The 17,895-nt window shown below is 44.6% G+C and overlaps 2 protein-coding genes across 3 annotated transcripts in view; both read right to left on the bottom strand.

Annotated features, from left to right (window-relative positions):
- Window positions 1-1,710: 1,710 nt before the first annotated feature.
- Window positions 1,711-5,621, bottom strand: ZBTB43 (zinc finger and BTB domain containing 43). Of its 2 annotated transcripts, XM_053473407.1 has the most exons (3): window positions 5,544-5,621; window positions 4,203-4,307; window positions 1,711-3,175 (listed from the first exon to the last, which is right to left on the bottom strand). In XM_053473407.1, the coding sequence occupies exon 3, from the start codon at window positions 3,155-3,157 to the stop codon at window positions 1,760-1,762; it is 1,398 nt and encodes a 465-aa protein (XP_053329382.1). In that variant the 5' UTR covers window positions 3,158-3,175; window positions 4,203-4,307; window positions 5,544-5,621; the 3' UTR covers window positions 1,711-1,759. The 2 variants fall into 2 exon arrangements, with proteins under 2 accessions (XP_053329382.1, XP_053329383.1); XM_053473408.1 differs by lacking the exon at window positions 5,544-5,621 and having other exon boundaries at window positions 4,203-4,344.
- Window positions 5,622-7,692: 2,071 nt separating this feature from the next.
- Window positions 7,693-17,895, bottom strand: part of LOC128503163 (collagen alpha-1(I) chain-like) — a 58,945-nt gene continuing 48,742 nt past the window's right edge. The window contains exons 35-67 of the mRNA XM_053473194.1: window positions 17,790-17,843; window positions 17,637-17,681; window positions 17,484-17,528; window positions 17,206-17,313; window positions 17,006-17,059; window positions 16,765-16,818; window positions 16,197-16,250; window positions 15,904-16,011; window positions 15,774-15,827; window positions 15,590-15,697; window positions 14,844-14,897; window positions 14,653-14,706; window positions 14,508-14,561; window positions 14,361-14,414; window positions 14,173-14,280; window positions 14,031-14,084; window positions 13,609-13,662; window positions 13,474-13,527; window positions 12,146-12,199; window positions 11,834-11,887; window positions 11,698-11,751; window positions 11,567-11,620; window positions 11,406-11,459; window positions 11,270-11,323; window positions 11,053-11,106; window positions 10,929-10,946; window positions 10,785-10,838; window positions 10,454-10,516; window positions 10,057-10,222; window positions 9,524-9,630; window positions 9,346-9,426; window positions 8,969-9,151; window positions 7,693-8,841 (exon numbers count right to left, since the gene is read on the bottom strand). Coding sequence (XP_053329169.1) covers window positions 8,692-8,841; window positions 8,969-9,151; window positions 9,346-9,426; window positions 9,524-9,630; window positions 10,057-10,222; window positions 10,454-10,516; window positions 10,785-10,838; window positions 10,929-10,946; window positions 11,053-11,106; window positions 11,270-11,323; window positions 11,406-11,459; window positions 11,567-11,620; window positions 11,698-11,751; window positions 11,834-11,887; window positions 12,146-12,199; window positions 13,474-13,527; window positions 13,609-13,662; window positions 14,031-14,084; window positions 14,173-14,280; window positions 14,361-14,414; window positions 14,508-14,561; window positions 14,653-14,706; window positions 14,844-14,897; window positions 15,590-15,697; window positions 15,774-15,827; window positions 15,904-16,011; window positions 16,197-16,250; window positions 16,765-16,818; window positions 17,006-17,059; window positions 17,206-17,313; window positions 17,484-17,528; window positions 17,637-17,681; window positions 17,790-17,843 — 2,370 coding nt within the window. The 3' untranslated portion in view covers window positions 7,693-8,691. The remainder of the gene's footprint in view (window positions 8,842-8,968; window positions 9,152-9,345; window positions 9,427-9,523; window positions 9,631-10,056; window positions 10,223-10,453; window positions 10,517-10,784; window positions 10,839-10,928; window positions 10,947-11,052; window positions 11,107-11,269; window positions 11,324-11,405; window positions 11,460-11,566; window positions 11,621-11,697; window positions 11,752-11,833; window positions 11,888-12,145; window positions 12,200-13,473; window positions 13,528-13,608; window positions 13,663-14,030; window positions 14,085-14,172; window positions 14,281-14,360; window positions 14,415-14,507; window positions 14,562-14,652; window positions 14,707-14,843; window positions 14,898-15,589; window positions 15,698-15,773; window positions 15,828-15,903; window positions 16,012-16,196; window positions 16,251-16,764; window positions 16,819-17,005; window positions 17,060-17,205; window positions 17,314-17,483; window positions 17,529-17,636; window positions 17,682-17,789; window positions 17,844-17,895) is intronic.

Below are 17,895 nucleotides of genomic sequence, written 5' to 3'. Positions count from 1 at the left end.
GAAGCAAATCTGATTAAATAACGAATATTTTTTTTTTACCTATAATCAGCAGCCAACGTTTACCTGGAAATGCTGAAGTCAAAAAAAAAGAGGCAGCCACATTGTCAGCGTATTGTATGGATATGGGGTGGAAAAACCATCTCCTCCAGGCTTTTAACAGTTTAGAAAACTAGAAACTGCACCATATTAAGAACAAAACAGCCCGTCGGTAAAATGCTTTCCTGTCAAACAATGGGGTAAAATTATATTTATATCTATATAAAGAATATATATTACTTCTTCAGCGTCAGTTTCTGTCGAATTTACAGCTTTACAAAAAAAAACAACTTTATAAACAGAACATATTTAAAATATTCAAGTAAGTGCTAACTATTTCAGCTTATTCCCATAAAAATAACAAGAGACGAAATGCCATCTTTTTAAATAAAAACTATCTTACAATCTCAGAACCTAATGCAACCAGAAAAAGGACCACCGTGGACTACTACACAATAACGAATTTCTTGAACAGTAAACCAGATTAAATAGTCACATGACCAAGAGAGCACCAATAGCCTTCAAGAAAGAGAAGCGCGTCGTCATCTGAAGTCTGTATAGCTTAGGAATCGGTGTAGTTCTTAATATGAAATTAGGACCCCCACACTGGTAGTTTTTGAAGGTCTGATCCCACCCGGCCCCCGACACTTTCTTTCGTGGCCAAGAGTTAGAAGAGTCTGTAATCTGCTACGTCGCGGGTCTCCATGTAGCAAAGTTTAAAAGCCGCCTGTGAATGTTTGGCACAATATCGTGTGAACTGGCAGCGAGCTGTTATCAGAAACCCTCGTCTTGTGCCGAGTCTTATAAAGTGCTCTTCATAAAATGCGCAACATCAAAACGACGACAGCAACGTAAAAGCCGCACGGGAACATCTTTCAGGGAATCCGCCGGTATTTCCTTCTTCTTCGGAACGCTCCAGACGTCTGCGAGAACCAACGATCTTTACGGTAAAAATAGCTAAAAATCGGATAAGCAAAACTTTATTGCTCAAAGCGTAGTGACAAAGTAATGCGCGCCGGGGGATTCCACTTTTACGATGGATGATTAAAAAAAAATCCATCTCCGTCGGTCTCTCAACTTATAAAGTCGCTGTTTTCACATCTAACTTGGACCAAAAAACATAATATAGATGAAAGTATACAAATGATTGTTACCCAATATCCCTTGGAGCCGCAGGACTGTACATGTATAAAGCTCAGAGTTATCTTCCCAGATGATTGGTCTGAACGGCAGCTGTAAATTCTCTTTCTTGATTAAGCGAGCCGCTCGGTATGGCGGTCGGATTATATATTGTCATGTAAATATTATTGCACCGTTATTTAAAATGTTGCCACAAGCACCAAGACGCCCCTACGTCATCACAAAGCTTCCCGATTATTGGTTCGTGTCCCGCACGTACAGGGTCGCCAAGGACGTTTCCATACGAAGACGCCGGCTCCATCCAACGCGGCTTTTAAGGAGATAATGCCGCCTCTAGACGAGGAAAAATCAAGTGCAAGAGGTTTAGACGTTCTCGTATTTACATTGACAAAGGAAATTCGGTTCAGCTACGCACACAGGAACAAGCACCGCAACCAAGTCAACAACACTGACAGAACACCGTAATCTGGTTATTGCTTTTCTTTGTCACGGCAGGATAGTGTTGCCTGGCCCTCCGGGACTCTTGGACATGCAGCCCCAGGTGTAGTCCGTAATCACGGAGTAAAGACATACGAAGCCATGTTTAGCTTTCAGCCGGTGCCTGTTCTCCCTTGGAGGCGTGATAGGATTTGGAACAAGATGTCACGTGCCGATGGAAACTGTCTCGCCACATAAAGCGCTTCCCGCAGATATTGCACTCGTATGGTTTTATCCCCGTGTGAATTTTCATGTGTCCTACGAGATGGTGCTTCATTTTAAATTTCTTACCGCAGACTCCACACCCGTACGGCCGCAGACCGAGGTGCATGCTCATATGCCGATCTCTCTGGCTCTTGTGCGTGAAGCTCTTCCCGCACTGGCAAGGGTAGAGTTTGTAAACAACCGCCGTAAAACCAGAAGGAGAGGTCTCTTCTTTGATACCTGAAGGCAATTCGACGCCCTCAGAGTAGCCTGCAGGTGGGTTCTCGGCCCCATGGCCCTCCCGATCGTGATCTTCCCTCTCCCCAGAAAACTCTTCCATGGAAGCCCCGTAAAAATCAACTTGATCATCGTAGCGATTCCCGCTGCCGTGGCCGTCCAGTTCTCCAGGCTTTTTATTACAAAAGTCAAAACTGTCTCCAACTCCTGAAGACTGGATGGCAGGTTCTACTTGGCTCGGGTTCATGGACTCTGAAATATGGTCTTCAAAAGGAGGGTGGATGTCCACACCCTCGCATTCCTGATCGAACCGTTCCGGTTTAACATGGACCCATCGTTTGTGAGACATAATGCTTGGTTTAATATAGAGGGGACGGGTGTAATGGTACTCTGCGCTATCACTGGCTCCTTCTTCTCCGTCCTGACTTGTCATCTCCGTACTGAGTTGGTCGTGCTCGGTGGAGGAGTTGCTTGGCAAGTACTCATGCTCAGTCAGCTGAGAAGAGAGTTCGTCGTCTTTGGGGCTCTCATCCTCATTTTCACCATCTCTTATTTCTTCGCCCTTTCGGAAGTCATGTTGTCCGCTTGCCCCGAGATCAAAGTTCTCACTGAGGCCATTGTAGTTGCTACTGCTTGGAGACTGGTGGTCATTGCTAGCGTTTGTCTTCTGGCATAGCAGTGTTGGGTTACCTTCAAGAAGTTCCGTGCACTTATCGACAACATGCCACATTTGAAGGAAGCTTGCCGCCGTTAGGTAACTCACGATCTCGTGGGGTGGGAGAGATAGTCTTCCGGTGTAAGACGACAAGAGAATGTTCTCAAAGACTCTCGGATTCATGACGTCAGGCAGAACGATTCTTCTGCTGTTTTTCAGAAGTACCTGGTCGCAGAAGTACGGAGAACTGGCCGCCAGGACGGCTTTGTGCGCTCGGAAGAGGTGGCCTTGGACGACAATGGAGATGTCGCATAACTGCCCGAGTTGACGTTGTTGGTTGAGCTTCTGCAAGACGGTGTTGGAAAAGTCAGGGAATTCGACGCGGAAAGAGCTAGATCCCGGCTCCATTTCATTACAAGCGTTGACCTGGAACAAAGCGGAATGTTTGGTGATCTCAGTATCGCTTAAACAGATTAACAACGAATCCACGGCTAGAATTTGGACAAATTACATGTGGATTATTTAAAAAACAGCCCCAATTTTCCTAGCAGAAGTTTAAGCAGGTCTTTGATAACTGGACAACTTTAATTTTGACAAGCAAAATTATTTGCAATCTCTCCCTTGGGTCTGGCAGCTGCCGACCTGAAGCAGTTTGATAATGCGATTAGAAACTCTAAACTTCATTTAAGTTGCATCTGCTGACCCCTCTCTACGTTGGACAGTATAATTAGATTTTGGCTACATTGCCATCAAATGTTCCTAAACAGAACTAAACGATGTCACGATCTGTCTCATGATGTCTTGAAGCTTTAGGAACACCAACTGCATTTAAAATGTGCCACTCACGGGGGGGGGGGATTTATTGAGTGGGGGGGATCTGTATCACTGACAGATGCTAATGTACTCTTACAATCTGTTCTGCAAGCCATTCGTTTATTTAAAGATAAATTACAGAGGAAAATATATATATTTAATTATTATTTTTATTTTTTACCTCAAACAGATAACAAATCTCAGAAGACAGACGCAGTAGCGACTGTAGCTGGACGAGGTCAATGTGAATTGTCGTATACGTGTACCGTGTTCCATAAATTTGTTTTATTAATACATTGACTTTCTTTATAATAATAAAAAAAAATCTTAAGAAATAAAATTTAATTTCCGTATTTCAAAGGGTTAAAAACAAACCCATAGAAAAAAAAAAAAAGACCACTGAAATTACGCAACAGCTTGAAATGTAATTAACGAGGGAATAAATATTCATTTGTTGTGACAGATAACTCTTGACGCGGTGTGACGGAGCAGCGTCATTTCTGCCAAACTCCAAATCGAAGAACATAAAATTCCGCAGCAGGTGAAAAATTATTCAATTATTTTCTTAAACTTTTATATTTATTTATACCATCAGAAGGGGTGGACGAGGTCAAGGAAGCTTGTATTTCGCTGCACTTACCTACAGTTCAGGCGTGGACGTGGTGGACCTCTTATCACGGCTGCCGGACACTCACATTTTACAGCCAAAAGCTTCACTTCGGGACTTCGGGTTCTCTGCAGAATTCTGAATCCAAAGCAGATGAGAATTAATGAAAAACTTGACAATTTCCTCCCCCCCGGCGTTAACACGCAGAAATGCGTGGGGCTCGCGACGTCCGCTGAGCATTAAATGTGGATTAATTCAAATGTTTAGACAATTTTTCTGTAAATTATAACAAACAGAAGAATGTTGACTTGGTTAAGATTTATTAATTTATATTAAACACATATATTCAGGACCTCCAAAGAAAATGAAATAAAATACGCCATTTTAAATAAAAATATGATTATAAAATAAGGCTCGTACACAGCTTTATAAGTATGCAAAGTATATGTGTGTGTGTGTGGATTATGAATCATGTATTAATTATGGTTATATTATGAATCAATAACAGGGAGACCGTTGAGACGCGTGAGATTTACCCGCACTAATAATAAGTAATCCAGATGACAACAAAATCCAAATGATCCGGTTTGTTGGGAGGAACCGGTTTCTGTTTAATAATCCACACGAGAAGCACATTCTGTTCGCTGTTATTACCTCATCCTGGGTGAAGGAAATAGTGGGGTTCTGTAGTAGTAGTAATAATAATAATGCCGTTTTATTAGAGGCTGCGCTGCGTACACGCAGGATTGCTCGGCGTGATGAGTGTCTACATTAGACAGATATTCACACCAAGGGTGTCTGTTAAACACGGATATTACGTCTTAATTTAAAGAAAGGAATTATTCCTTCTTGCTTCATTTTTTTTTTTATAATGCAAAATGAAAGGATAAAGTCTGATGCCCCATTCCATTGGCACGGAGACCGGCCGTCCATGTCTAGTGTACATATATGCACTGTGCGTGTACATGCTTATATACACTGTGTATACATACATACATACATAGCAAATAGAGGTAATGAAGCTGCACATCAAATACACAAAAATATACAAAGTCCTGTCCCCAGTGAGTGAGCCCTGTCCCCAGTGTCCTCAGTGAGTGAGCCCTGTCCCCAGTGTCCTCAGTGAGTGAGCCCTGTCCCCAGTGTCCTCAGTGAGTGAGCCCTGTCCCCAGTGAGTGAGCCCTGTCCCCAGTGAGTGAGCCCTGTCCCCAGTGAGTGAGCTCTGTCTCCAGTGGGTGAGCCCGGTCGCAAGTGCAGCCAGTGAATGAACCACGTCCCCACTACACCCTGTCAGCGAGCCCTGTCAGCACTACACCCAGTTACTGGGGCCTGCTGACAGAATAACGGCTCCCCTGTCTCCTCTCCCGGTCTCACCTGACATCTTAGACCGGGATACCAACACCTACAGCAGCCGGAAAAGCTCTACCTGTTCCCAGAAAACTTCCGCTTCCGTCACAGCAGCTCGCCCCGCCCCTTTCCGGCTATCCGGGCAATCCTATTGGCTGCCAGAAAGGAGCGGGGAGAAGGGACTGAGAGACTATAGCCGGCTGTAAGGTGCGAACGATGGATGGGAAGCTTCATGCACTGACGCATTATAAGAGAAATGTGTAAAAAAATGTCTCCTATAATAATAATAATAATAATAATAATAATGGAGGTTTCTGTGTCTATAGAGAGGGACTTAAGTGACACTTTATTAATATAGCGCCAACAGAAAATACGCTGACAGAAAATACGCGCACGTTGAATGTCACAGAAAGAGAACATTTTGCAACTTGTCGACTTTATGAATTTGCCATAAATCGGGACGTCTGAATATACCGGTGAGACTGAGGCGAAAGACGACTGGCAGGCATGGAGGCAGCTCTGTGAACACGGCCTCCTCTAAAGCAGATCTCCCGCCATTTGTTTTTTATTCCTACCACAAGATCAAAAATGCGTTTTCATAAATATGGCTCAGTTTTCTTTTTACGGCAGTTGTAGTTTTTTGCCCCATAATATAATGTTTTCAGGCATCTGCATATCAGCCATTTGTATGATTCTCGCTCTGTTATCTGATCCCCGATCTACTAAACGCCCCGACTCCTTATCATACTGCCTGTGGGAAGCAAAAGAATGGCTCAGTCTCAGTCACCCAACCAGACTCACTGGCTAATGAAAGTCTGTGGAGGATCGGGCTTCATTAGCATTGCCATAAAGCATTAGCTCAGTGTGGTGTTTGAGCCGGGAAAGTCACCCAAAGCATCACATGACTGACAGCAACGGCGGCTCCAGATCTGCAGATAAAGGGAGTTTATTGGAACAAAATGAGATAAAAACAGGATTTTGTCACCGACCGACATTACTGTATACAGCGCTGTGGGGGATATTACTATATACAGCATTGGGGGTTATGCACAAAAATATGTTTCTATTGGACTCCACCTCTGAGCTCAACAAATGGGCGCCATTTGAAAACCCCAAGGGTCCCGGGTTGCATTAGCGTCAACGCTGTCCAATGTTACCATTAATGTGGTGCGTCTACATTCCATGGACCTGTCGCCTAAAAACTCACCTCATGGGAATGGTTTATTTACCATACAGTGACGCGATACGTTTCTCATTGCTTTCCTGAAGAAGCTCACTAAGGTTGGCCGACCTCATGTCATCTGATATCCCATCTAACCATAACAACTAACTAGATGTGACGAAGGTCCTGCCACGGAATACTTTCTTGGCTACTTTTTTCCGTAGCGTTGATACTATGAGATATCATTGAACTCATTGACTTTTTGAAGGACGTGGTCAGAATCCCAATTGGAAAGAGATCTCCATCCAGTTCCGCCGCACGGGGGCTTCTTCTGGTAAGTGGATTTTTCAGTAACCCAAATATTAAGAGGAAGAATGATACGAAACAATTAACTTGTAACATTTTCTTTTATGAAAAGATACTCTCTGTGATGTCATCAATATAAAGCTTGTGGCTATCCTTTTGTTACCTCCCCCGTATTTAAGTTATATACAGACATTCGTAGTCATACATGACATCAAAAGTTTTATATCACAAAAAGAAATTTATTTTATGTGTCTCCATTATATATACAGCTAAAATACGTTGCATTTTATTACATTAAAACATTTTTTGGAAAAAAGGCATAGGTTATATGGTAAAATAATTACCTTGCGTCCTCGAAAAGTATGTTTTTTTTGTACAACCCATGAATTATGCAATTTTGGTTTTTTACTTGTTAAGGGCGAAGCATTTTTGGGCTTGGATAAAAAATGGGAGGGGCTTACATGGAGCAGCATGCTACAGAACAGGGAAGGAATTGGACAGAACAGAGGAGTAGGCGGAGCTTGGACTCTGGACTCTCCTTAAAAATGAGGATAAAAGGGTATCTGGAATAAATAAAATTAGATCCTATGTATATCCCACTGGCCTTTATATAGAAGAGGACAGGGCAGAATTTTCTTTAAAAACTCCACATTTCTTTCAAGAATGTTAACGGTTAACATTAAATTTCTCTGGTTGCCCCCCCAATCGCTGTAACAAAGGAGGATAGAACCTTTATCAGAATTCTTTAAAATGGTTACATTTACGAATAAGAGATGGTTGAAGATGTAAACCTGTATTCCCCCAACAAACCGTGTAACTGGTTTGGCAGCGGCGGGTATAAACGGGTTAAAAAACATATAATCGCAAATACAAAGACAAGAGGTATATGATGGTAGGAGAGTCCTGTACACATATTAACACTTTGCGTACAATCCTGAGACTTTTATCTAATTGCCTATAAGTGATTCATTTTAATATTGTTTCCAACCATACAAGCTATCATTACTAGTATTTCATCATATAGAACCTCCAGATACATGTCCCGACGGATATCCTCATATGCATGAGTGATATATGGAACTGTTTTGTATGTTGGGGGCCTGGGATTTATTGCCCAATGAATGCACCAAACCATGGACAGTTCCATTAGGATGAACAAATGTTATTCAGAATTGTCCCAAGGTCATTAAAATCCCTGGTGTCCAAGCCGGCCAGACCCCACGATAATGAATCTGTGATTAAGCAATGTTCTTCCAAGGTTAGTGTCCGTATCCTTCTAGAAGACACTGGTACCTCGGCGTGTTGGCTCCACTGAACCCTACTGTAGATGGTCTAATGTTCTTTTTGAACGTACAGAATGAAACATGACCTTAGCACCATTTCTCTTTTGTGGTTTTGTGACATCATCAAGTATATTTCAGGGCACCAATTCTTCTTCCCTGAGAACGCTTCGTGTTGAATGTTCTGTTGATAGGAAGGTCTGAGGTGTGATTCTCTCCAGGAGATTCAAGAGAAGTCTTGGACTTCCCAGCACCAATAACTCTACTGTAAACAATAAAAAGTCTCCCTTCCGGAGAGAGAGGAAGTTAATGGGGAAACGCTGGCTCGCCCGTGTAATAACGTTCTGTATAAATAGTAAAGGTCTTCCACCTTTGACCTGGGTCCGTGTCCTCAGAGAAAAGTTTACAGGGAAGTTGGCCTGTCCTTTCAGCCGAAGCACACCGGCCCCACGAAGAAGCCGTATTCGTGGTCTGTGTCTCCGTCGTGAAACAAAGCCAAGTCCCGCAGAGGCAGCAGAGAAAGGTCCATGGGAGCAAAGTGTAGCACGGTCTCCGTTCTGTTGTAGGGTTCTTCCCACTGTGGGTAGAAAACACAATTTTTATAAAAAAGAGAATTCCTATACAATCTATAAAGATATAAAATAATAACATTGTCACTGAAGCCACCGCAACCTCAACCTCCAAATGCCCCCTGGTGTCCTTACCTCACAGCCCTCTAGAGTCACCAGGAAGCTCTGATCCCGTGTGTCGGTGAGGAACTTGACATCCTTGTCCCTCGCTGGGTGACCTTTCCTTGCGTGGCAGACATACCGCACGTCTTGGTGTACGCTAAGGCTTTGTAACCGCAGGAAGCGCAGTTGGACGACGTTGGCCTCGCTGTAGGCGAACTGCAGGGTAAAGCGGGTCGAAAAAAATCACACCTGTAAATCCTGTTTGGGAATTCACAGCCCACCCAAGATGTCCCGAGCCAACCAAAGTCAACTGAAACCCAGTAAAACGCCAGATAATGAAGCAAGCGTCGTGTTTTATGGAGATTCGCTGTCACCTCCGGTTACTAAAAGGTATACAACCGGTTTCTTACGGTAAATCCCCCAGGGAGGGTCCTGAACCACTGGAATCCCTCTGGCTTCAGGTAGCTGCGAAGCCACGGCTTGACGGGTATCTAGACAGGAATTCGAAGATCCATCTTGGTTAGAAAACAGTGAGATTACATTAAAAGCGTGCGTGAAACAGGAGCAGATGCCACGTCCAATGCTTACCTGGGCCTCCTTAGGAGGTACACAAGACTCTCCTCCTGCCGTGAAATTACAGAAGACGAGGAAAGAATCTTGTGGGCTTCCCTGATTAGGATCAATATAATAATAACCTGCGTTGGAAAGATAAAGTGGTTACAATGTTTCTGCGCAAGCATACAGAAAAAAGGGCTGTCATTGGACCAGCCATCTACAAAAATTGTACGTTATTAATTTTAATACAATTATATTTACGAGACTGTTATGAGCCCCTCATTCTGCTCATGTGCTTATTAGACATGTGCACGGTGAAAAAAAACTATTAGGAATACGAGCAAAAACTTTTTACTCCACTTTTGGTCAATTTGTTTTTGGACAACAAATTTCGTTTCCTGCCTTTTCGGTACAGATGACATTTAAAGGGCTTTTTTTTTTTTAAATTCATTGCTTTTTTGCTCACTTTCAATCACTCATTCTCAACCAACATAGGGAGAGACCGAGAGAAGCAACACATTTCGTGCGAACTTTTGCTCCACAAATACTGCTTAGAGCCCACGTACCATCAGCTAGGTGCGGCTGTACCAGCTGTAACTCCTTGCAGGTGCTTGCTGGATTTTCCTTGGTCCCATTCGGTGGACTAACCAAAAGCCTCAGCTCCTCCTCCAGATGATGCAGGAGACTCCAAGGGTCTCCTTCCATCGAGGTCACATTGTGAGGACCCAAACGCTGGGAGAGAAACATTCCATGGGTAGAATTCTTTAATAGGGTAACAATGGCTCACAAGTTGTATAACAGAAAAATTAGGTCATTGTTAATTATTTAGTGTCACAAGCCCATCCTTCCCCCAAGGGAAATGGGCACAATGAGGAGGGTGAGACTACGTCATGGCAAAAGTGGTGCTGGGTGGGGTGGAAATCCATCCCCGTAAATTCAAACCAATATTCCGTTGATACATACCTTTAAACTGAGAACGGTGGCGTTTAGAGTAGGTCCTGGGGGACCTGGGATTCCGGGAGGACCCTAAAAATATAACAAGACTTAATAACTACATTTGTAGGATTCCTGCCCATCTAGAAGCCCAGGGTGGTTCCTGGACACCTCCATTTTTCAGAAGCACATTAAAGACAGTTGTGTGCCTTTTAAACAATGATGCATTTTTTTTAAAAAGTTCTAATAAAAATCAGGTCTCCTTCAATAGTTATTAATGGCATCATCGGAGATTGTGACAGACCCAGGTATGCGGGGGGGGGGTGACTTGGGTTAAAGCAAAGACGGAAGCAGTGCTTACCGGGGGTCCAGTTGGCCCTTTGGGTCCCTCTGGCCCTTGTGTTCCTTTCAATCCCTGTAATTTGACAATCAGGCAATAATTAAATTGGGTGCATTAATTAAATGTTTGACTGGCAAAGGGAGGGGGGTTCAATAGAAAACATACCTTCAATCCTTCTGGTCCCTAAAAATAAAAGTAAAATAAAATGAATGGCTCGCAGTCTGCATGTAAAATACATTGGCATGAGCTCCCAGAATGGGTGATTGTGTGAGATGTGACTGCCACTTACTGGAGGTCCTCGAGGGCCAGGCAAACCCTGTGATCCTGGAAGTCCAACGATTCCCTATAAGAAACAAAACAGGGAACAGTCACACAATTCTCTAAACTTTATTATTACCAACCTGGAGAAAGGGGACTGCAACACATATTGGTCATCTTACAGATCTCCTTGGAGCGGCTGCTTCTAGATAACGATCCTACTTGATTAAACTTGAGTTCTATAGTACCTGATCCCCCTTCTCTCCTGGAGGTCCTTGGTCCCCTAGAGCTCCTTGTTTTCCCTAGAGAAAAACAAGTGTATGATTGCTGTGAAGGATGGAAATGCATTCAAATGGTATTGTAGACAGAAACGAGTCTTCTTACCTTCAGCCCGTCTTCTCCTTGTGGTCCAAGTGGCCCGTCCATTCCAAGCTGCCCCTGTGGAAGACCTAAGATGTAACCCACTGCATACTCAATGCTGTTAAAGCAGAGCTAAAAACATTGTTCATTTCAGACCTGTATTTCCCATGTATTTGGCCACATACCTTCATACCACGTGGGCCTGTTTCCCCCTTCTGCCCTCTAAGCCCTGGGATACCCTGCAGAGAAAGCCAATAAATCGTTAAAAACTCAACCAACTTAAGACTCCTCTCTTCACTCCAAAATTGCTACTCACATAAGGTCCTCTGGGTCCTGCAGGTCCTGGTGGCCCTTGGTTTCCTTTAGCACCCTGGGAGATGATTGCTGTTAGATCAACATGAGAACCAAACCAAGTCTCACTGCCTTATAACACTGGGTAATGATGCTCTTACCTTGGGACCTAGAGGTCCTCTTGGTGGTCGTAGACCTGCCCTTCCCCGCTTACCCTACATTGAATACATTATTAAAAAAAATCAGATTCAGGTCTAGGACACAAATAAAAGAAAGAGCTATGTTCAGGTTAAGGGAACACATGTCAGTAACAGAACATATGTCACCTAGTCGACTTAAAATAAGCATTTCAAATGTTGGTCTATCCAATATCACTGGATAAGCCTTTCTAGATCTTTGAGCTGGATTGTCAGACGCTATTACATAAAATTATAATATGGGGCACCAATCAAATGGCTCCTTCCATTCTGTACCTTTCTGCCAGGGTTCCCGGGGGGGCCTGGGCGGCCATCTCTTCCTCTGTCACCCTACAGGAGCATAAAGAGGAACGATGAAGGTCATCCATTTCTTCACATTATATTAACTGTTAGGATCCACTCTCTGCTGCCTGAAACCTGGCTGTATCATCAGGTGGTTGTTCCATCTGCTACCTCTAGTGGCCACCCTCCTCCCTCTGGAGTGCTCTGGAGCTCATTATCCGGTACAGCTGCGCCTCATTGACTAAGTGAAGCCCTGCCTTTATAAGACCTGCCCTGCCCTTCAGTCAGGGCCTTGGCATTGATGTTGAAGTACTGCTTTGCTCAGAGCCGCTTGCTGTACCTGAGTTTGTTCCTCTACCGTACCCGTGCCTGTACTCGTGCCCGTTCCTGCCTGAGCCTGAGCCTGAGCCTGAGCCTGTGCCTGTTCCTGCCTGAGCCTGAGCCTGTGCCTGTGCCTGTTCCTGCCTGAGCCTGAGCCTGTGTCCGTTCCCGTACCCGTGCCTGAGCCGGTACTCGTGCATGATCCAGTATCTGAGCTTATGCCTGTACCCGTGCATGATCCAGTACACGTGCCTGGCCCGGTAGTACTCCGTTCTCGTCCGCCCTGCCAGTGGGCCTCCGTTCTCGTCCGCCCTGCCAGTGGGCCTCCGTTCTCGTCCGCCCTGCCAGTGGGCCTCCGTTCTCGTCCGCCCTGCCAGTGGGCCTCCGTTCTCGTCCGCCCTGCCAGTGGGCCTCCGTTCCTGTCCGCCCTGCCAGTGGGCCTCGCCTGTGCCTGAACCTGTGCCTGTATCTGTACCTACCTGTACCTGCCTCAGCTCCCGAGCCTGTACCTGCCTCAACTCCCGTTTCTCTGCCTCAGCTCCCGAGCCTGTACCTGCCTCAGCTCCCGTTTCTCTGCCTCAGCTCCCGAGCCTGTACCTGCCTCAGCTCCTGTCTCTCTGCATTTCCAGTCCTGCTACTCTGTCTGTACCTATCTCGGTGTCACCATGAATAAAGGGGTACAGACAGAGTCCCCCGTATCCCCTGCACATGGACTCCTACCAGACCTGCTCGCCCGGGTCCTGACATTAACACAAGGAATTAAATGTCCCAAAGGAGGTTTTTTACTGCAAGTACAGATATACGGGATATGGAGAATTAGGAGAGGTGGAGAGGAGGTCGGAGACAACACGATGTAGTAGCGTCTGTCTTCAGCTATGGTGAAGGTGGGTGAGAATGAGCTGCAGGAGATAATATGACTTGGGAGCAGCAATATTATAGGTGGCAAAAGATAAGGATTGGGATGAATCCAGGTAAATTTAGGGACACTAAGAACATCAAACCTTTTCTCCTTTCTGGCCAACGCTTCCCTCTGGACCTTGACTTCCAATGGGTCCCTGGGGAGAGGTACAGAGGAATCAGGCAGTGGTTCAGCCAGTGCCGACCCAGTCACTTACTAGCTTGTTTGTCATACATACCACTTTCCCTGGTTCCCCTGCTTCTCCTGGTTGACCCTTTGGACCTGGAGACCCCTATCAAGTACAAACAAGTATATAATAAGTTAAATAGGGCTACAACCCTACACCATGTGATCAATGTGTATACTACTATGTGAACAATACTAGCAGGTGTGTGTTTATATGTATCTTTGAATGATGTATCTAGGTACCTGTGTTCTATATTAGAACTCTGAGCAGCTAATGGGTGGGAAGTAGGCATAGATTGTATCTCCTATTGGCTCTGTCTGATTTGTTACCTATGTCTTCATTGAATCACACACGTATTCTGCATGACATTCCGTTCTGCTTGTATGTTGCATGTTATAACTGTGTGAATACCAATGCTGACATGTATGTAGTGGAATGCGTTGTACTGTATTGTAGCAGAGTCTGGCGCTCACTTCATGTCCAGGAATTCCCGCGGCTCCATTTTCTCCAGGAGGGCCAGGTTCCCCCTGAAAAGGAATAATAATTTCTATGACATCATCCTCCCCACTCGGTGACATCATTTTCAAAGAACCTTTTTACATGTTGTGCTTTTACCTGAATTCCTGGTTCACCTGGATCTCCTATGTCCCCTCTGGGTCCCTCGGCTCCACTGAACCCCTGCTGGCCTTCTTCACCAATTTTTCCAGGCGGACCGATTGGACCCTAAAAGAAAAGACATTAGGAAGACATCAGATAAATGTGAACAATCAGGAGACCTTCCCACATAAAAGACGTTCACTTACTGGTGGCCCAGAGTGTCCTGTTTCCCCCTTTTCTCCTTTCTTTCCAACGAGACCCTGGTAACACAAAAGGTAAATAAATCCAAATATTTAGCATAATATCAAAAAGGTCTTTTGCTTATCGGCCCTGACATCCAACTTCAAGCATACCTTAATCCCTTGGGCGCCGGGAACACCCGTCTCACCAGAGCTACCAACTTCACCCTATAAAAAAAGAAAAAATATTCAGAAACATTCATTTGTATCATAGGTTTGACACATCAATTCGGATAGGTGGACCTTGTAAAAAGCGTACCTTTACTCCTTGACGTCCATCTAACCCAGGGGCTCCTGGATCCCCACCTTCTCCCTATAATGTAATGAATAACCGTGTGATCATTGATTACAACAAATACATCGCAGATGAACTTATACCATATCTGTCCCACAGTCCCAACCTTTCCGTTTCATGCAGATATAAACCCCTGGATCTGTGCAAAAAGTTACCATTTGTCCAGCAAGTCCAGAAGGCCCAGTGATGCCCATCAGTCCAGGGGGACCCTGAAGAAGGACAATGTTATAAATATAAAGTGAAGACCCCGTAAACCACCATCTTGGGTGCCTGAAAGGGGCAATTTGCCACGACCCATTCGATTACCCAACTTAAACGTTATTTTTTTTTTTTTTTTTTTAAATTCAAGTTTTATTAACCTCTGTGACACGAATCAGGTCATGAACAGATATACCAACAATGTATACAAGGAAGCCGTAACAAAGATACCAAACAGCACATTGCGTAAATACACAGTCATGTACAGAAGAATACAGTGCTATGTTACAAATATATTGACACCAAGTGACCTGACCGTTGGCTATAACAAAGGAATCTATTCAGACAATGTAGCACAAACACCTGCACAGAAGTGGTTTTGTAATATGTAAATAAGAAAAATCATAGCTAGAGGAGTAGAAGAAAGAGTCCGAGAGAGGGAAAAAAGGTGGGGAAGGAAGGAGGAATGGGAGATGACGCTCGCCTCAGGAGCACAACTAATTAGAGATGGAATAGATCCAACCTGTTGGCAAAATCTGTATGTGCCAGATTAAACTTTATTTACAAACCTAAAGTATTGTAACATTCAGGTCTCAGTTAAACGACGGACCAAGCTTTTAGAACACGAAACACAAAGTTTAAAAAGAAAAGTAAACTATAAATAGTCCAGAAATGATACTTTGTAACACCAGGCAACACTCACAGTAAGTCCTCGCTCCCCTTTCTCGCCCTTTGAACCTCGGACTCCGTGTTCACCCATAATACCGCTCCCTCCAGGATTTCCAGGGCTGCCGCTCAAACCCAAATCACCCTACCACCAAAGATCAAAGGTTATTCTTTGGACCCATAAAATCAAATAAATCTCTGATATAAAGTGTTCTTCTAACCTTTTCTCCTTTTGTTCCGGGGTCCCCAATGTCGCCAAGTTCTCCTAGATCCCCCTATAAAGATAAGCTCAGTAAGAAAGGGACAAACTTCTATCCGCCAAGTCTTATTACACATCTTCAAGTCCTATACCTCCTTGCCTGGCTCTCCTGGGGCCCCTGGCGGACCCTGGGCTCCTCGTTCCCCTGGCTCACCCATCGGTCCTGTAGGACCAGGATGTCCCGGAGCACCGGGTTCACCCTGCAAAAAAAAAGTCTGTTAAAATGATGACAACGAACATGACGTGATGACATCAAACAAAGTGTTTTTGAGGGGCCTATCCACATGGACACTTATGCTCGAGATGTTGGGTTCACGGAGTGAGCAGGCATTGGTTGATCTAGATGACAAACATTGTCTGCGCAGTCGGCTTTTTATATACTGACCTGCTGTCCCTTTAAGCCGGCAGGTCCCTCGCTGCCGGTAACTCCAGGTTCCCCCTGATACAGACACAACAGCATCAGAGTATTACACACAGACACGCAAATATACACACATACCTTGCAACTTTGTGGGGGACAACATGCCAAAAATCAGCTGCTGTCAGATACCTAGATTGTAAACTCTGCAGAACAGGATGCTTCTTGTAGATTTTCTCCAAAAATACTATTGTAGAATTACACTCATTCACGAAAAAGTGAATGGTAGGGAAAGAGGGACCAATTTGTTCATGTCTGGAGTATTAGCCCCGGACAAATCTGTGCGGACCTCCACTTCTCCATTATCCATCCCCCATGGCCCATTATATTGTGCGTAGTGCATAGGAGTCCAGTAGAAAGAGCACATAAATTTACATACAAAAGTGGGCGTTTGGACATTTAAATCTTCCTTTCTACTCCATAGCCATGCATGACAACACGTAAAAAACACGCTTCCAAAAACATTTAACCTCAGCCCTCTTGGAAAGAAACTGCGCTGATTTAGGGAACCTTTTGCAGGAGAAGCAGAACTCACCTGCTCCCCGTCCAGCCCTCCGACTCCTGGGTCTCCGACAGCTCCAACTGCCCCCTGGAAATTATGAGTATTTAACAAGCACAGATTAGGACCAAAAAAAGCCTTTTTTTGCCCATAAAAAGAAAATTATTTTTCTCTATACATTTGTGAGATTACTGTGCAGATATAAAAAAAAGATCATATCCACCTATCTATTCACCCTTACACCATAAATCCACTTCACGCAGTGCACAGGGCTCACCTTTTCACCTTTCTCCCCAGCTGGTCCTTCAGACCCCACAAGTCCCTCCTGACCCTAAAATAGAAGCAGACTGTAGGGGAGCACTGAGAAGCATTGGTCCATCTCTACATGAGTACACGTTGCGTTCATGTATGTACTGTATGCACGTGTACACGTGAAGGCCCCAGTGCTGTGGGCCCAGACAGGCGGGAAACACTTACCAGGTACCCTATAGGACCTTGAGCTCCATCGATACCAGGGGGTCCTGGATGTCCTGGTGGTCCAATTGCCCCAGGCTCCCCATTAGAGCCAGGATTTCCAGGGGGTCCCTATATGAAACCAATCCCAGGTCAGTATTTAATCCTCATAAGACGCTGATATGTTCTACAAAATGCAGCCGGTCCAGACTCAACATGGATGGAGTATTTTAGATCTCATGGTCTCACTCATTGAGATTAAGTACAGTACTAAATAAGACCAAACTCGGTAACACTCTTACCTGTAATCCTGGCAAACCCTGATCACCTGGCTCTCCCATCCGACCCTAACAAAAGAGAAATATGCCACACAAAAGCGGTGAATACATGGAACAGCCTCCTAGCAGAGGCAGTATAAGGTGTATACTATTACGGGATTTGAGTTATGACAATACCTGCGGTCCAGGAAGGCCTCTCTCTCCAGGGGGCCCTGTGGGACCCTACAAAAAGAAGAAAATACTATATTATAATCAATGTTCCCAATGATGTGCACAATGGCCATAGGCATCATTGGTAAAAGTGAGATATGGCTGCCTATCCGGACCTACCTTTAGTCCTGGTTTGCCCTTCTGTCCCGGGATCCCTTGGACGCCCTGCTCCCCCTGGTTTAGAAGAAAATAATAAAGTCAGGCATACGAAATAAGCGACATTGCG

Source organism: Spea bombifrons, chromosome 8 (assembly GCF_027358695.1).
Source record: "Spea bombifrons isolate aSpeBom1 chromosome 8, aSpeBom1.2.pri, whole genome shotgun sequence".
NCBI lineage: Eukaryota > Metazoa > Chordata > Amphibia > Anura > Pelobatidae > Spea > Spea bombifrons.
This window is presented reverse-complemented; position numbering and strand designations above follow the sequence as displayed.

Bases quoted from the DNA above. Each gene is read 5' to 3' on its own strand.
- ZBTB43 (XM_053473407.1), bottom strand. From the start codon at position 3,157: ATGGAGCCGGGATCTAGCTCTTTCCGCGTCGAATTCCCTGACTTTTCC.